The 13369-nt window shown below is 43.5% G+C and overlaps 1 protein-coding gene across 1 annotated transcript in view; it reads left to right on the forward strand.

Moving 5' to 3' along the window:
* SAXO1 (stabilizer of axonemal microtubules 1) overlaps positions 1-9711 on the forward strand; it is a 121535-nt gene extending 111824 nt beyond the window's left edge. The window contains exon 4 of the mRNA XM_012925802.3: positions 8547-9711. Within this exon, the coding sequence (XP_012781256.2) occupies positions 8547-9550 (1004 nt within the window). The 3' untranslated portion in view covers positions 9551-9711. The remainder of the gene's footprint in view (positions 1-8546) is intronic.
* The last annotated feature ends 3658 nt before the right edge of the window (positions 9712-13369 follow it).

Consider the following 13369-nt stretch of genomic DNA (forward strand, 5'->3'; position numbering starts at 1 on the left):
CTTGCCTGGACCCCTACGGTAATCTCCACTCTGGTCTTGTACTTTCTTATTCACTGTATGATGTTCTCCTACTCTTCCCTAGCTGCCTTCTGGAAAACCACCGCTGGAGTACACACTGAAATGATCCCACCTCTGAAGATTTTGTCAACCCCAGCATGCTGTCCTTCTAACTTATTTTCTGATCTGCGTTTCTTCTAATAGTCCTTGGCTTCATTGGGTCCTCTACTCCACTGATGGTTCAACCATTCCTCTTACCACCAACCCCTCCTATGCCTGTCCTTCCCATGTAGACTATCTCTCATCAATGCCCTAAACTTGTTCTACCTTCTGATGCTTCCACTTGGTGAAGACCTAGTCCTGCCTTGTTCATGCCTGCTCCCTGGCATACACCTGAGTGTATCTGCAATCTCATCAACTGATCTCATCTGATTTCTTCTCTGCTTCAAATCCTTTAAATAATCATTATTGTTCTTAGGATCAAATCCTACTCCTTGGGTGACTTCTGGAGCCTTGTAAGGTTCTGATTTCCCCTTCCTGAGCTCTTTGTTGCAGTCTGAAAACCTCCATTCAATTCCCTTCATCCAAGTCTCTCCTGTCTCAGAGCTGTTGGCAAGGGGAGTTCCTCCAGGATAGATCCTTCCTGCTTCCTGTGTAGCACTTGTCCTTTATCTAGCAGCTGAAACCTCACATCCCCAGCAGCCTTCTTGGATCTCCCCCAAGGCCAGATTAGGTGCTCTAAGGATACCTTGGGCTCTTCCCTTTGCTTGTTGTCATTGACAATTTTTTTTTACTTAAAGTGTGCCCCAAAGGCTCAGCATCTGTGCTTGACCACAATTAATACAGAGAATGGCACCTGAAAGTCATGTCAAGGGAAGGAATAAATGAATTATGAACAACTTTATAAAAGTGCTCCAGGTGACAGAATTTAATAGATCTACACAAATATCCAGCCAGTTATTGCATGGATTCTGATCCCAGGAGCAAGAGTGAAGTTTGAGGTAGGTCTTTGAAATTTTTAAAGAAGACTTGTTTGAAAGTTACAAACACAGAGAAAGATGTTCCATCTACTGGTTCACTCTCCAAATGGCTACAGTGGCTGGAGCTGAGTCAATCTGAAACCAGAAGATACGCACTTCTTACAAGTTTCCCACATGAGTGCAGGGGCCCAAGGATTTGAGCCATCCTACCTGCTTTCCCAGTCTGTAAGCAGGGAACTGGATCAGAAGTGGAGCAGACAGATCATGAACTGGTGCCGTTATGGGATGTTAGCACTGAAGGTGGAGGATTAGCCTGTTGGACCACCTTACCTGCTCCAACCTTAATAGTTATCCTCCTCTTGGGTTAGTCATGAAAATCTTGTGCTCGTGGTAGGGGCACATCCTGGCTTAATGTCCTGAGCGTCTCTCTTGAAAGACTCATTTAACTCCTGTGCATTGTGTTGTGGCCTTACATTGATTCTCTTTCCAAATGGAAAAAAAACCCCTATAGGCCAAGGTCATTAAATATATATATTTCAGTGGGTGCCATCTATAGTTTGTCTGCATGCTTGCTTACACTGTTTCTGTGAGAAAAATGTTCACTTTTCCCTCTTCACTCTTACGGTCAACACCTTTACTAGGATCCAAAAAACCACCAATGAAATATGCTTCAGCAGCATTTGGTTGTAATTTGTGACATTTTCAAAACACTGTGCAATTGGAAAGATTGAGAGTGTAATTACTTGATGCTCAGCTTTAGGTTTAGCTAAGTTTTTTTTTTTTTTTTAAAAGACACGTTATTGAATGGAATCTCTTTTAAAGAGGTTCTTGCCAATTACACACATGACACTCTGGCCCTGAAGGGCTTTACTGGTGTGTGAATAGTTTGTCATGTGGAATTCTGAGGTTTTTCAGAGTCTTGTGGAGATTTTTGGGTAATAAATGCTGGGTGGAGGAAGTCAGGGGGCTGGATAATGTGGTTTCAACTATATTGTTGGGTATCAGAAATCGCATGAGGTAACTTTGAGCTTAGGAATCTGTTTACTTAGCACTTCATCCATCACGGAAGAAGGCCAGAAAAGTGCTGTGCAGCCACCCCATGTCCCTGCAGGCAGTGTGTAGGCATGGACAGGTGGATGCCCCACTGCAGTGAGGCCTGAAGTCCAAGGGGAAACATGTGGTTTATATTCAGCAAGATAGTTCCCTGTAAGGCCCCCTAATGCTTTCAAGATGCTGATAGAGCCATTAATAGCCCTTGGAGAAAGATTAGATTTTCAATTAAAATGAAGCCAATTTTGAATAAATAGTTGGTGGTATTATTGGCCTAAATAAACTTCAGAGTGTGCCTGGGGGTGGGGGTGTGTGTGGAGATGTCAGGATTTCTGAGCTGATGGAATAAGAGGCTTGGCAAATTCTCTTCCCAAAAGTGCAATGATAAAACTGGACAGAATGGTAAAAATCAAACATTTCAAAACTCGAAATCAACCAGAGGCGTATGACAAATTGAGAAGCATTTGGTTGTGAAAAACTACCGAAATTCAGTTGTGAACAGTGAGTGTTGTATGCTGTGGCTGCGTCCGTCATCACCCTTGTCCCCACTTCCATCTGTGTGGTGGTTCTTCCTGGGCAGTCTTGGCCCTGAAAATAAGCAGCTTTGAGGGCTGTTTGATTTGACTTGATTTGGAATAAATTATATACCTGTGGTTTTGATAAGAAAACAGTAGTGATCTCAATGGAACAAAATCAGGGAAGACAACTACTGTAAGTGGATTGAGGTTGCAGTCCTAGACTGGTTGTGGCAAACAAAAAGACAAGTAGAATAGCTGAAGTTTAAACTTGCTCCACATCGGGGACCCTGGGATGACATTGGGTGGCCTTCCCCCATTTCTGGGCACTGATGCAGTTGGGTTTCTGGGAGTGGCCCTCTGCACTTTCCCCAGATACTGGAAGAAAAAAGGAGTTTGGAGGCAGTTGTCGCATCCACTTTCCCCCTTTCCTTGATCCTCTCCACCCTAATTGGTGGTCCACATGGGCATGTATCCCTCTCAACTATGTAAACATCATCAAAAATTAAAATGATTTCTTTTTTAAAAAGTAGCTGAAGTTTAAAAGGAAGATCCAAAATAACAGATGAAGTGTGCTTTGGTAAGGTCATACGTGTTCTGTGGGGTCTAAAAGACTGTATATGGGCAAGGTGGCACTCCCCTGGCCTATGCAGAGTGGAGAAGGGAGCAATCTGAACAGAAAACAAAGGCGTTTCTAGGCTTGGAAACTGTCCGATCTTTGACTATATTTGTGAATCTGTACTGACCCATTGGTAAAGGGTGGAAAGTCGTACTGACTTGAGTGTATGGGCATTAAAAAATTCCATACCATTTTTTGGAAAGATTTACATATTCAAAAGGCAAATTAAAGAGTGAGTGAGTTTCCATGTACTGGTTCACTCCCAAATGGCTGCTATGGCTGGATCTGGGCCAATCTGAAGCCAGAAACCAAGAGCTTCTTTCGGGTCTCCCTTGTGGGATGCCAGCACCACACCTGGCAGCTTTATTCACCAAGCTGTGAGGTGGGTGCCAACTGTTTAAGAGATTTATTTGTAAGGTGGAGTTACAATGTTGTTTCTTTCCAAATGGGCACAATGTCTAGGACTGGGCCAGTCCTAAACCAGGAGCAAGGAACTGTATCCAAGCCCTCTATGTGGGTGACAGAGACCTAGGTACTTAAGCCTTTTTCTGCTGCTTTCTCAAGTGCAGAAGCAGGGAGCTGGATTGGAAGTGGCGTTCATTTGGGATGTTGGCGTTACAGGCAGTAGCTTGACTTGATGCATCATCGACAGTGTTGGCCCCTTACATTATTCTTTATGTGGAGACTACATGCCTTCCCGCGAAGATTGAGAACAGGGCTGGAAAGCCAGGTCTGCCCACTTTGATTCAACATTATATTGGTAGTTATGAAAAGTTCAATAATATAAGAAAAATGGACAAGTACGTATAGGTCAGAAAGGAAGAGATGAAGTGGTCTTTATTCTCAAAATATGTAAAGCTGTATGCAGATAATCCTGAAGGAATCTTTGAAAATTACTGGAACTGGGCCCGGCGCAGTGGCCCAGCAGCTAAAGTACTTGCCTTGAATGTGCCCCGGGATCCCATATGGACGTCGGTTCTAATCCCGGCAGCTCCACTTCCCATCCAGCTCCCTGCTTGTGGCCTGGGAAAGCAGTCGAGGATGGCCCAAAGCTTTGGGACTCTGCACCTGCGTGGGAGACCTGAAAGAGGTTCCAGGTTCCCGGCATCGGATCGGCACAGAACTGGCCGTTGGGGCTCACTTGGGGAGTGAATCATCAGAAGGAAGATCTTCCTCTCTGTCTCTCCTCCTCTCTGTATATCTGACTTTGCAATAATAATAAATAAGTCTTAAAAAAAAAGAAAATTACTGGAACTGAGTTTAACAAGGCATCATTATTGAAAAACAATATGTAGGGCTTGGCAGCATGGCTGGTGGCTAAGGTCCTTGCCTTGATCCCATATGGCCGCTGGTTCTAATCCCGGCAGCTCCACTTCCTCTCTGTCTCTCCTCCGCTCAGTATATCTGACTTTGTAATAAAAATAAAATAAATCTTAAAAAAAAAAAAGAAAAACAATATATAACAATTGTATTTCTATATACTGGTGTTGGCAGTACAAGCTCCCAGCCCCCTGACCTGAAAATGAAGAAAACAGTTGAAATCAATAAATGCAAAAGTGATGCAGTGAAAACTACCAAACAATGCTTACAGATACGGAATAAAAATAATTATCGTGAGGCATTCTGTGTTCACACATTAAATGATTCAATATTGTTAAGATGGAATTGCTTTCAGATTGACTCATAGACTTGATGTAACTTATTAAAGTATCCAGATGATTCTAAATCTTATATGTGCAACTCAGGTCAATCAGAATGCTATTTTTTTCTGAAAAATAAAAACAAAGTTGAACTTCTAGATTTTCAAAGCTTAAATCTGTAGTATTAAGACATTGTGGCACTGACTTAAAAGACAGTATAATTGAATTGAAAATACAGAAATAAGCCATTGTGTTTATTGTCAACTGATTTTTTCCAAAGGTGCCTAAGCTCATCTTGTGAAAGAAGATGATCTTTCCGATAAATGGTGCTGGGACAGTTGGATATCCACGTGGTCAAAAATGAGCTTAGATATTTGCCTCAAACTCCATTCAAAGAGAAAAAGAGCAGAGACCTCAATGTAATAGCTAAAACTATAAAACTTTTAGAAAAATACAGAAAATATATTAATTTGGATTAGGCATAGATCTCTTAGACATGATTTTAAAAGCATAATTTCTAAAAAGATTATAAATTTGACTTTTTAAAATGTATAGCTTCTCTGCTTTAAAAGACCATCCAGTAAGAATAAATGTGTTTGGAAAAAATATATATCACATCTCATAGAGGATTTGTATTCAGGATGTGCAATGAACTCTAACTTAATTTGAAGACAACCTAGTTTAGAAATGAGAGAACAGGTGTTTGATGTAGGAGTTTAGACACCAATTAATGATGCGTATGTCCCATATCTGAGTACCTGGGTTTAATGCTCTGTTCTGGCTACTGATTCCAGCTCCCTGAAGTCAGTGGTGATGGTTCATGGAATCAGTTCCTGCCACTCACGTTGCAGATGTGGATTGAATTTCCAGTTCAAGCCCTAGCCAGTGTGGATATTTGGAGAGTAAACACGCAGATGAGAGCTTACTCTCCACCTTTCAAGTAAAGAAAAATTTAAATGTGGGCAAAATATTTAGACATGTTACTGAAGAAGACATATGAAGAGCAACTAAGCTCATGAAGAGAACTCAACCTTATTAGTCATTAGGGAAAAGTAAATTATACTACCATGAGATAACACTAAATATCCACTAGAATGTCAATAATGATAATACCCCAGAAAATAATGTTTTGCCAAGGACATGGAAAAATGAGCATATTCATACATGGCTGGTAGGTATGTAAAATGGCACATCCACTTTTCTACTTGGAAAGGTTTGACAGGGTCTTAAAAAAGATACACAGGTTTAATATACACCTAGTAATTCACTTCTTGGTCTCTACCCAAGTGGAATGAAACAGTCACAGAATTCCACACAAATGTTTGTGCAGAATATTTTCACAGTAGTCAAAGTACAGAACTCACATGTCCATCAATTTGTGGATAGTCAAAATTTGGACTATTTGTGAAATGCACTATTAAAGAGAACTGATATGTGTTATCATGTGACTTAAACCTAGTTGCTTTATGCTAAGTGAAATAAGCCATAGTCAAAACACAATTTCTGTGGTTCCATTTATATGAAATGCTGAAAAAAAGCGTATAGTTGTAGAGACTAAGAGCAAATGATTGGTCTGAGATGTGAGCAAAGACTGACTTCAAGAAAGGGTGATTGATGCTTTTGACCATGCAAAGGTCATTTAACTGGATTTCGGTGCTGATTACACTTATCTGAGTCACTGAATTGCATATTAAAGGTGTTGCATTTCATGTTATGCAAATTTTCCCTTAAATTTATTAGAAAGTGTACATTCTGTGGTCCATGAGTGCTGAGATCTCCCCAAGGATCTTGGGAAGCTGTTTTTTTCCTCCTAAAGCAGTAAACAAGAGAACTTCCAAAGCGTGCAAGGGTTCATAAGGCTCCTTTAGACCTGGTTATTTATGGGCACAGAGGGGCAATATAGGTCTTGGCTGCAAGCCAAGTATTATGAGAAGAGTAACAGCAGTGTCAAGGCAGTTGAATCACATTGTTGTCTCATTTTTCTCACCTGGACTTTTAATCTTGGAGTTCCCTTGAGGTTCTGTGTGGCAGAGTCAGTTTGGAAACTCCTGCAATGTGGCCTGAGAGTAGTGCTCCTTGTGGTATGTGCATGGCAGCTCCATTGCCCAGACCTACCTTATTTTGACAATTCCAGCCTCAGGGTATGAGCTGTTCTTCAGCTAGGCATCTCCCAGATACGTCTGGCTTATCCTTCTAATTCGTAAATATTTTGAAAATTTTATCCTGTTACGAATAATTCTCTGGTTTTTTTTTTTAATCTTTATCTAGGCATACAGTGCTCCTAAATTATGTTTGGTGGGGGGATGGCGGGAGAGGTACACTATGTGGCTGAAGTCCCAACTTAGCTAAATAACCATGTGACTTTTGAGGTCAGTTTCATGGCTTCTGGGTTTTGCTTTTGGAAATCATTTGTCTCACAAACCTTAAAGATGAAAAAAGAGCATATATACCTACAGTGCCATGAATAAATTTAAGTAGAACAGTGTTGGACTTAGGACTGTTGCTGAAAGACTATACTATTGTAATAATATAGGAGGAAATAGTGCAGGCGGGGGAGGATAAGAGGGAATCTATTTCTGCAAAACTGCATCATATAAAAGTCTTGTGCCCAAGTGTCTAGCACATAGTCAGTGTTCTTTGTCAAAGTCAGATTGAAGAGGGGTCAGATCATGAACTCAGGGTTTGGATTTCAATCTGTTCTTTTCTACTCACTGAGACTGACCTGGGAACTGGTTCTTAATTTCTCTGTGCCCTCTCCCCTGTATTTTTGAAATAAGCATTTACTAGTGTTGTCTGAAGAGTAAATGAGTTAATACATAAGGAACTTAAAATACTGTCCAGGGCCTGAGTGGTGGCTTAGCAAGCTAGTCCCTCATGTGCTGCAATGGCATCCCGTATGGGCACCAATTTGAGTCATAGTTGCTTCGCTTGTGATCCAGCTCCCTGCTTATGGCCTGGGGAAGCAACAGAAAATGGCTCAAGGCCTTGTGCCCTGCACTATGGTGGAGACCCAAGAGAAGCTGCTGGTTCCCAGTTTTAGATCAGCTTGACTCTGGCATTTGTGGCCATTAAGCCAGTGAATGGAAAATCAATCTCTCTTTTTCTATTACTCTTCTAAGTTAAAGAAACTATTCTTAAAAAAGAAAACACCCAAGTTGTTGTACAGTGATACCATTATAAATGGCAATTGCTTCTAATTCTCTCACCAGCCAAGATAATGCCCTCATTTCCTTGGAGTAGCATACTCGATTCATGTGGAATGGTTGTGAAGATTATAGGTACCCAATGGTTGTAACCCTAAGCTGACCAGAGAGGGCTGGTTGGTGTATCTGGTGACTCCTGAGTGATGGCTTGTAAGTTTCAGCTCTCTACACCATGTGGATCTAACTACTTGTCTAGTGGTGATTCAACCAGGGCACTACTTCATGGAGGAGAGGAACTCTTGGTTAGTAGTTGGGATTCTGTGCTGGAAAAGGTTCCTTGGATTCTCTCATGACCATGGACCCTCTGAGATTCATGCACACATCCATGGGATGTGATGAGACACCTTGAAAATGTTTCCTCTTCACAGTAGCCTGTGACGTTGCGCTGAAACAAACATAAGCCTCTTGAAGGTAGTGATAGGAGGGATCTACTGTGTTCCTTTGTTTACCTCATGAGTGCCTGGGTTATAGCTCTGGAGCCCTTTGCATTGTGTAGCCATTGAGCTGTCTGATATTAACGACCCCTGTTGCTTTAATTTTAGCGGATTACTTAGCTTGGAACCAACCCAGACGAGAGCCACTTCGTCCAGAACATAACTACCGACCGTCATCAACCAAGTTTGATAGCAGAACTACACACCAGGATGACTACCCCATAAAGGGCCTTGTGAATACCGTGAGCTGTAAGCCTGCAGCTATGCCGAAGCTATGCAACATCCCCTTGGAGGATCTGACCAACTACAAAATGAGCTACGTGGCCCATCCTACGGAGAAGCGCTTAGTACACGAGGCAGAGAAGTTCAAACCATGTGAAATCCCCTTTGAGAGCCTCACCACCCATAAAGAGTCCTACAGGGGCCTGATGGGGGAGCCTGCCAAGAGTCTGAAACCCCCAGCGAGACCCTCTGGCATAGATGCACCCTTCTGTAACACCACTGAATTCCGAGATAAGTACCAAGCTTGGCCGACGCCCCACATGTTCGCCAAAGCACCCCCGGCCTATGTCCCTCCTGAAGAGAGGATGGATCTTCTGACAACAGTGCAAGCCCATTACACATATCCCAAGGGTGCCCCTGCTCAGTCCTGCAAACCAGTGCCCCTGATTAAAAAGAGCGGACGTTTCCAAAGCTCCACTACCACCAAGGATGACTACAAGCAGTGGGCTGGGGTGCGCACGGAGCCAGTCAAGCCTATCCCCCAGACGCACTTTCCCAGTGAGCCCTTGGACTGCCTGACTACCACCCGGGCTCACTACGTGCCTCATCCGCCTGCCAATACCAAAAGCTGTAAGCCCCTCTGGTCTGGCCCTCGGAGCAATATCCCTGTGGAGGGTCAGACCACTTATGCCATCAGCTTTACTCCCAAGGAAATGGGCAGGTGCCCAGCTTCATTCCCTGAGCCCCCTGGCTACATTTTTGAGGAAGTGGATCCTCTGGGGCACAAGATATATAGGCCAATTTCCCAGACAGTCTCTCAGCGGAGCAGTTGCCTTTCTGTAGGTGATCCGGAAAACCCCAACCAGCCAGAGTTGGCAATGTCAGCCTGATTTTGAAAATTGTTATTTAGAAATTGCACAGTACTTTTAAAAGCAGATGGTTGAGAATTATTGGTTGGAAAAAAAGGAATTACACAAAATGAAAAAAATAGCTAACATCACTGTTTCCAGGACACTTAAATAAAAATGAGAATCACTTAACTTAAGGCAAATGGCACTGAATCACTGACTAACTTCCCACTCCTTCCTCTGCTGTCCCGTCCCCTCATCCTCTGAGATCCTTTACCTCATCCTCGCAGAATCAAAGCTGGATCTCTGAGGTTTTCTGATCCAGATGTATTTTATTAATTTAATCATTGTATGAACTGACATGATTAACCCTTACCCAGTATAAAGTGCCAAAGAATAAATTTTACTTCGGGGGGTTGAATCTGTGTTCACCTTCATGCACTGTGTTGGCAGACAGTGGTCTTGGTATTTTCAGGCCTTTGGAGGTGATTTTATACTGAAGTCTCTGTTGCATCCTTAGTGCTGGTGTGGATGCTTTGGGCTCCATGTAGAGTTGCGTTCTGGCTTGTGTGTGTCCAGGGATGCTCCCACAGGACCACCTCCCAGGTTTTCCCTGTGTGACAAGTGTGCTGTCAAATGGGGTGAAGGCCTTTGAGTTACAGGTGTTGGAGATGGGAAAAAGGATCCCTATGAACATTTGAGAGATGCGTGGTACTGCTACCTTCTTCCTAATCCCAAACCACTGCGGAAACTGACTCCAGTGTAAGAATTGGGGGAAAAGTGGTCATTGATAACCAGGCAGATTACAGGCAGCCCCTGGGCTGCACATGCTCTTAAATGCTTTGACTAGGGGTTGGTTGTCCTGGGCTAGGCTGATTTCTGGGAAGGCTCAGCTGGCTTGTCAAAGGAACAGAGCTGAGACCAGATTGGGACAAAGTTTTTTTTTTAAAGATTAATTTTATTTTTATTAGTCAGATATACAGAGAAGGAGAGACAAAGGAAGATCTTCCTTCCGATGATTCACTCCCCAAGTGACCCCAACGGCAGGTGTTGCGCCAGTCCAAAGCCAGGAACCAGGCAACTCCTCCAGGTCTCTCACATGGGTGCAGGAACCCAAGGCTTTGGGCCATCCTCGACTGCTTTTCCAGGCCACAAGCAGTGGCCTGGATGGGAAGTGAGGCTGCTGGGATTAGAACTGGTGCCCACATGGGATTCTGGTGCGTTCAAGGCAAGGACTTTAGCTGCTAGGCCACGCCTCCGGGCCTGGGACAAAGTTTGACAGTGGCAACCCCAGGATCCTGCCTTGAGAGTTTCTCTCTCGGACCTATGGATTTTTTTTTTTAAAGATTTATTTATTTTGTTACAAAGTCAGATATACAGAGAGGAGGAGAGACAGAGAGGAAGATCTTCTGTCCGATGATTCACTCCCCAAGTGAGCCCCAACGGCCAGTTCTGCGCTGATCCGATGCCGGGAACCAGGAACCTCTTTCGGGTCTCCCACGCGGGTGCAGTGTCCCAATGCATTGGGCTGTCCTCGACTGCTTTCCCAGGCCACAAGCAGGGAGCTGGATGGGAAGTGTAGCTGCAGGGATTAGAACCGGTGCCCATATGGGATCCTGGGGCGTTCAAGGCGAGGACCTTAGCCGCTAGGCCACACCGTCGGGCCCCGGATCTATGGATTTACCAAGCTTGATTCTAAGGCCAAATAATTTGGAGATATCCTTTTATTTGGCCTGAAATCAGGACTGATTTTGGAGAAGGTCCTTGGTGGGGAGAGCTAGGATCTCATGTTTGGGTGAACTGGATACAGACGGAGTGCTTGTGTGCTCATGTGTTGAAGACCACAGGGTTCTTAAAAGTACGCTGTTCCTGGAAATTTTGAGGCAATGTGCAGTTGGTCTGAAGAGTTCAGCTCTAGTCTGAGGACTTGGGCTTAGACTCATGGCCTGGTTTCTGGGTGAGTAACTTGGGTCGTTTCACTCACCCAGGACTTCGATTTCATAGGCCTCACCTCTTGCTAAGACCTCACCATGAGCTTATTGTGCATTGCTGAGTTGAGATGTACATCACTGACTCATTGTGTGGGTTCTCCTTATCCTGTCCTTGCAGGATAAGGAGGCCCAAGGCAGTTAAGCACTTTTCCTGAAGTCAAGAAGCTCAGCACCAATATTGGACCCTGAGTCTTTTGCCTCCAAATTCACTGCTTTTCCACAAACTGGTGCCCCTTCCCTTTGTGTTACATCTCTCCTGGTGCCATAAAACACATCAATCTACCTTCTGTCTGAGCTTACTGGAGCAAGTAGGGTAGGGACCAAGGTCTCCTGCCAACAGGCAATGAGGATCGGGGCTTTAAAACAGCACAGCAGTGGGTATGATGATGTGACCGCTGTGCCACATGTCAGTGGAGATGACTGACAAGAGTCCTGTTGTGTTTGCAGTTAGGGCAGACCACAGAGGCAAGTCTCATGGATGTGGAGGGAAGGATGTAATATTTAATATTTAATATTTAATATTTTAGCTTCATCTTTTTTTCACAAGTCCAAGAAATATTGACACTTGATTTGAAAAGTCAAATAGTGCTAAAGTGCTTAGAAAAATGTAGAAATCTCATGCCCCTGTCTTTCATTCTTTTCCCATGATTACTCCCCCGGAGAGAGTGATTTTAAATAGTTTTGTCAGTTTTTGCTAATATTTTTTCATGCTTCAAAAAAATACATATATTCTGGTATTTCTGAATTTTAGATATCTGTTTTGATGGGTTACTTTCAGTTTTTTGTGCATTACCCTGTTTCCCTTCTTTTCAGTACAGCTAAATGGTCGTGTCTGGTAACATCAATATTAATAAGCTTTGCTGATGTTTCTGAGTGCTCAAAAAGGAAGAAGCTGAAGATGATGGTGATGAAGCTGCACTGAGTTCCTTTGAAGAACTTCTTTGAGCCCTGTATTTAGGTAAAGACCTGACGGCCACTCCTGGTGACCCCAACTGGATTGGGTCATCCTAGGGCATCTCTGCCTCACCTGCTTCTCCTGGTCTTCAGAAAGGAAGCAGAATTCACACAAGTCAAGCTCTTCCTGACCTGACAGCTGTGCATCCCCCACCAGAACATATCTCCATCTCTGACTGCAGGTTACTCTGCACTGCTCCAAGCCAGTAGGAAGTAAGCAGCATCGGCACCCTAATTGTAAAAGACTCTTACTGCAGAGCACATGTGCTCTTCCTGGGGTGGTGGCAGTGAGCGACCCTGCCATTTTGAACCTGCAGTTTAGGAAAAGCACATAGTACCTGTTTAGAACATATAATGGGGGCAAATTGAGAGATCACATGCCAAGGGATAGAGCCCAGACATAGCCAGGTACAGTTCAAAGTGCCACATGCTAAGTGGGGAGCCACCATGCCTGCCTGCTACAGATACTGCCAGCTTGCCTCATAGCGACATTTGGTAGGACTTCTTCCCACTTTGCGGGCTCCTTTGTGTTTTTGCATAAGCCCTAATGTACTTTGTCTAGACTGCACATTGGCCTGTAGTCGGTGTCTATTTTAAGGGAGTCGCAGAACCTAGGGTTGGTATCAGAACCAAATCTTCTTTAAAAGTTATCCCTATTTTTTGGTTCTCAAATCAAAATATCCTTACAATTATGAAAGTGGTTAGCATAAGTAAAGGGACTCAGAAAATATATAAAGGTGAGCACAAGCAGCTACCATGGGGACTCTGAAATCAGGTGGCTAAAGCGTGCATGGTGTTTGGAGTCCATGATGTCTGGTCTTGCTATCCTCTCTCTTACTATATTAACTATTAACAATGAAGCCTTGGTCAGATTTGTTTCATTTAAGAATCTAGGTAATAGAAATACTGGCCTCAT

The sequence above is a fragment of the Ochotona princeps genome, chromosome 14 (assembly GCF_030435755.1).
Source record: "Ochotona princeps isolate mOchPri1 chromosome 14, mOchPri1.hap1, whole genome shotgun sequence".
NCBI lineage: Eukaryota > Metazoa > Chordata > Mammalia > Lagomorpha > Ochotonidae > Ochotona > Ochotona princeps.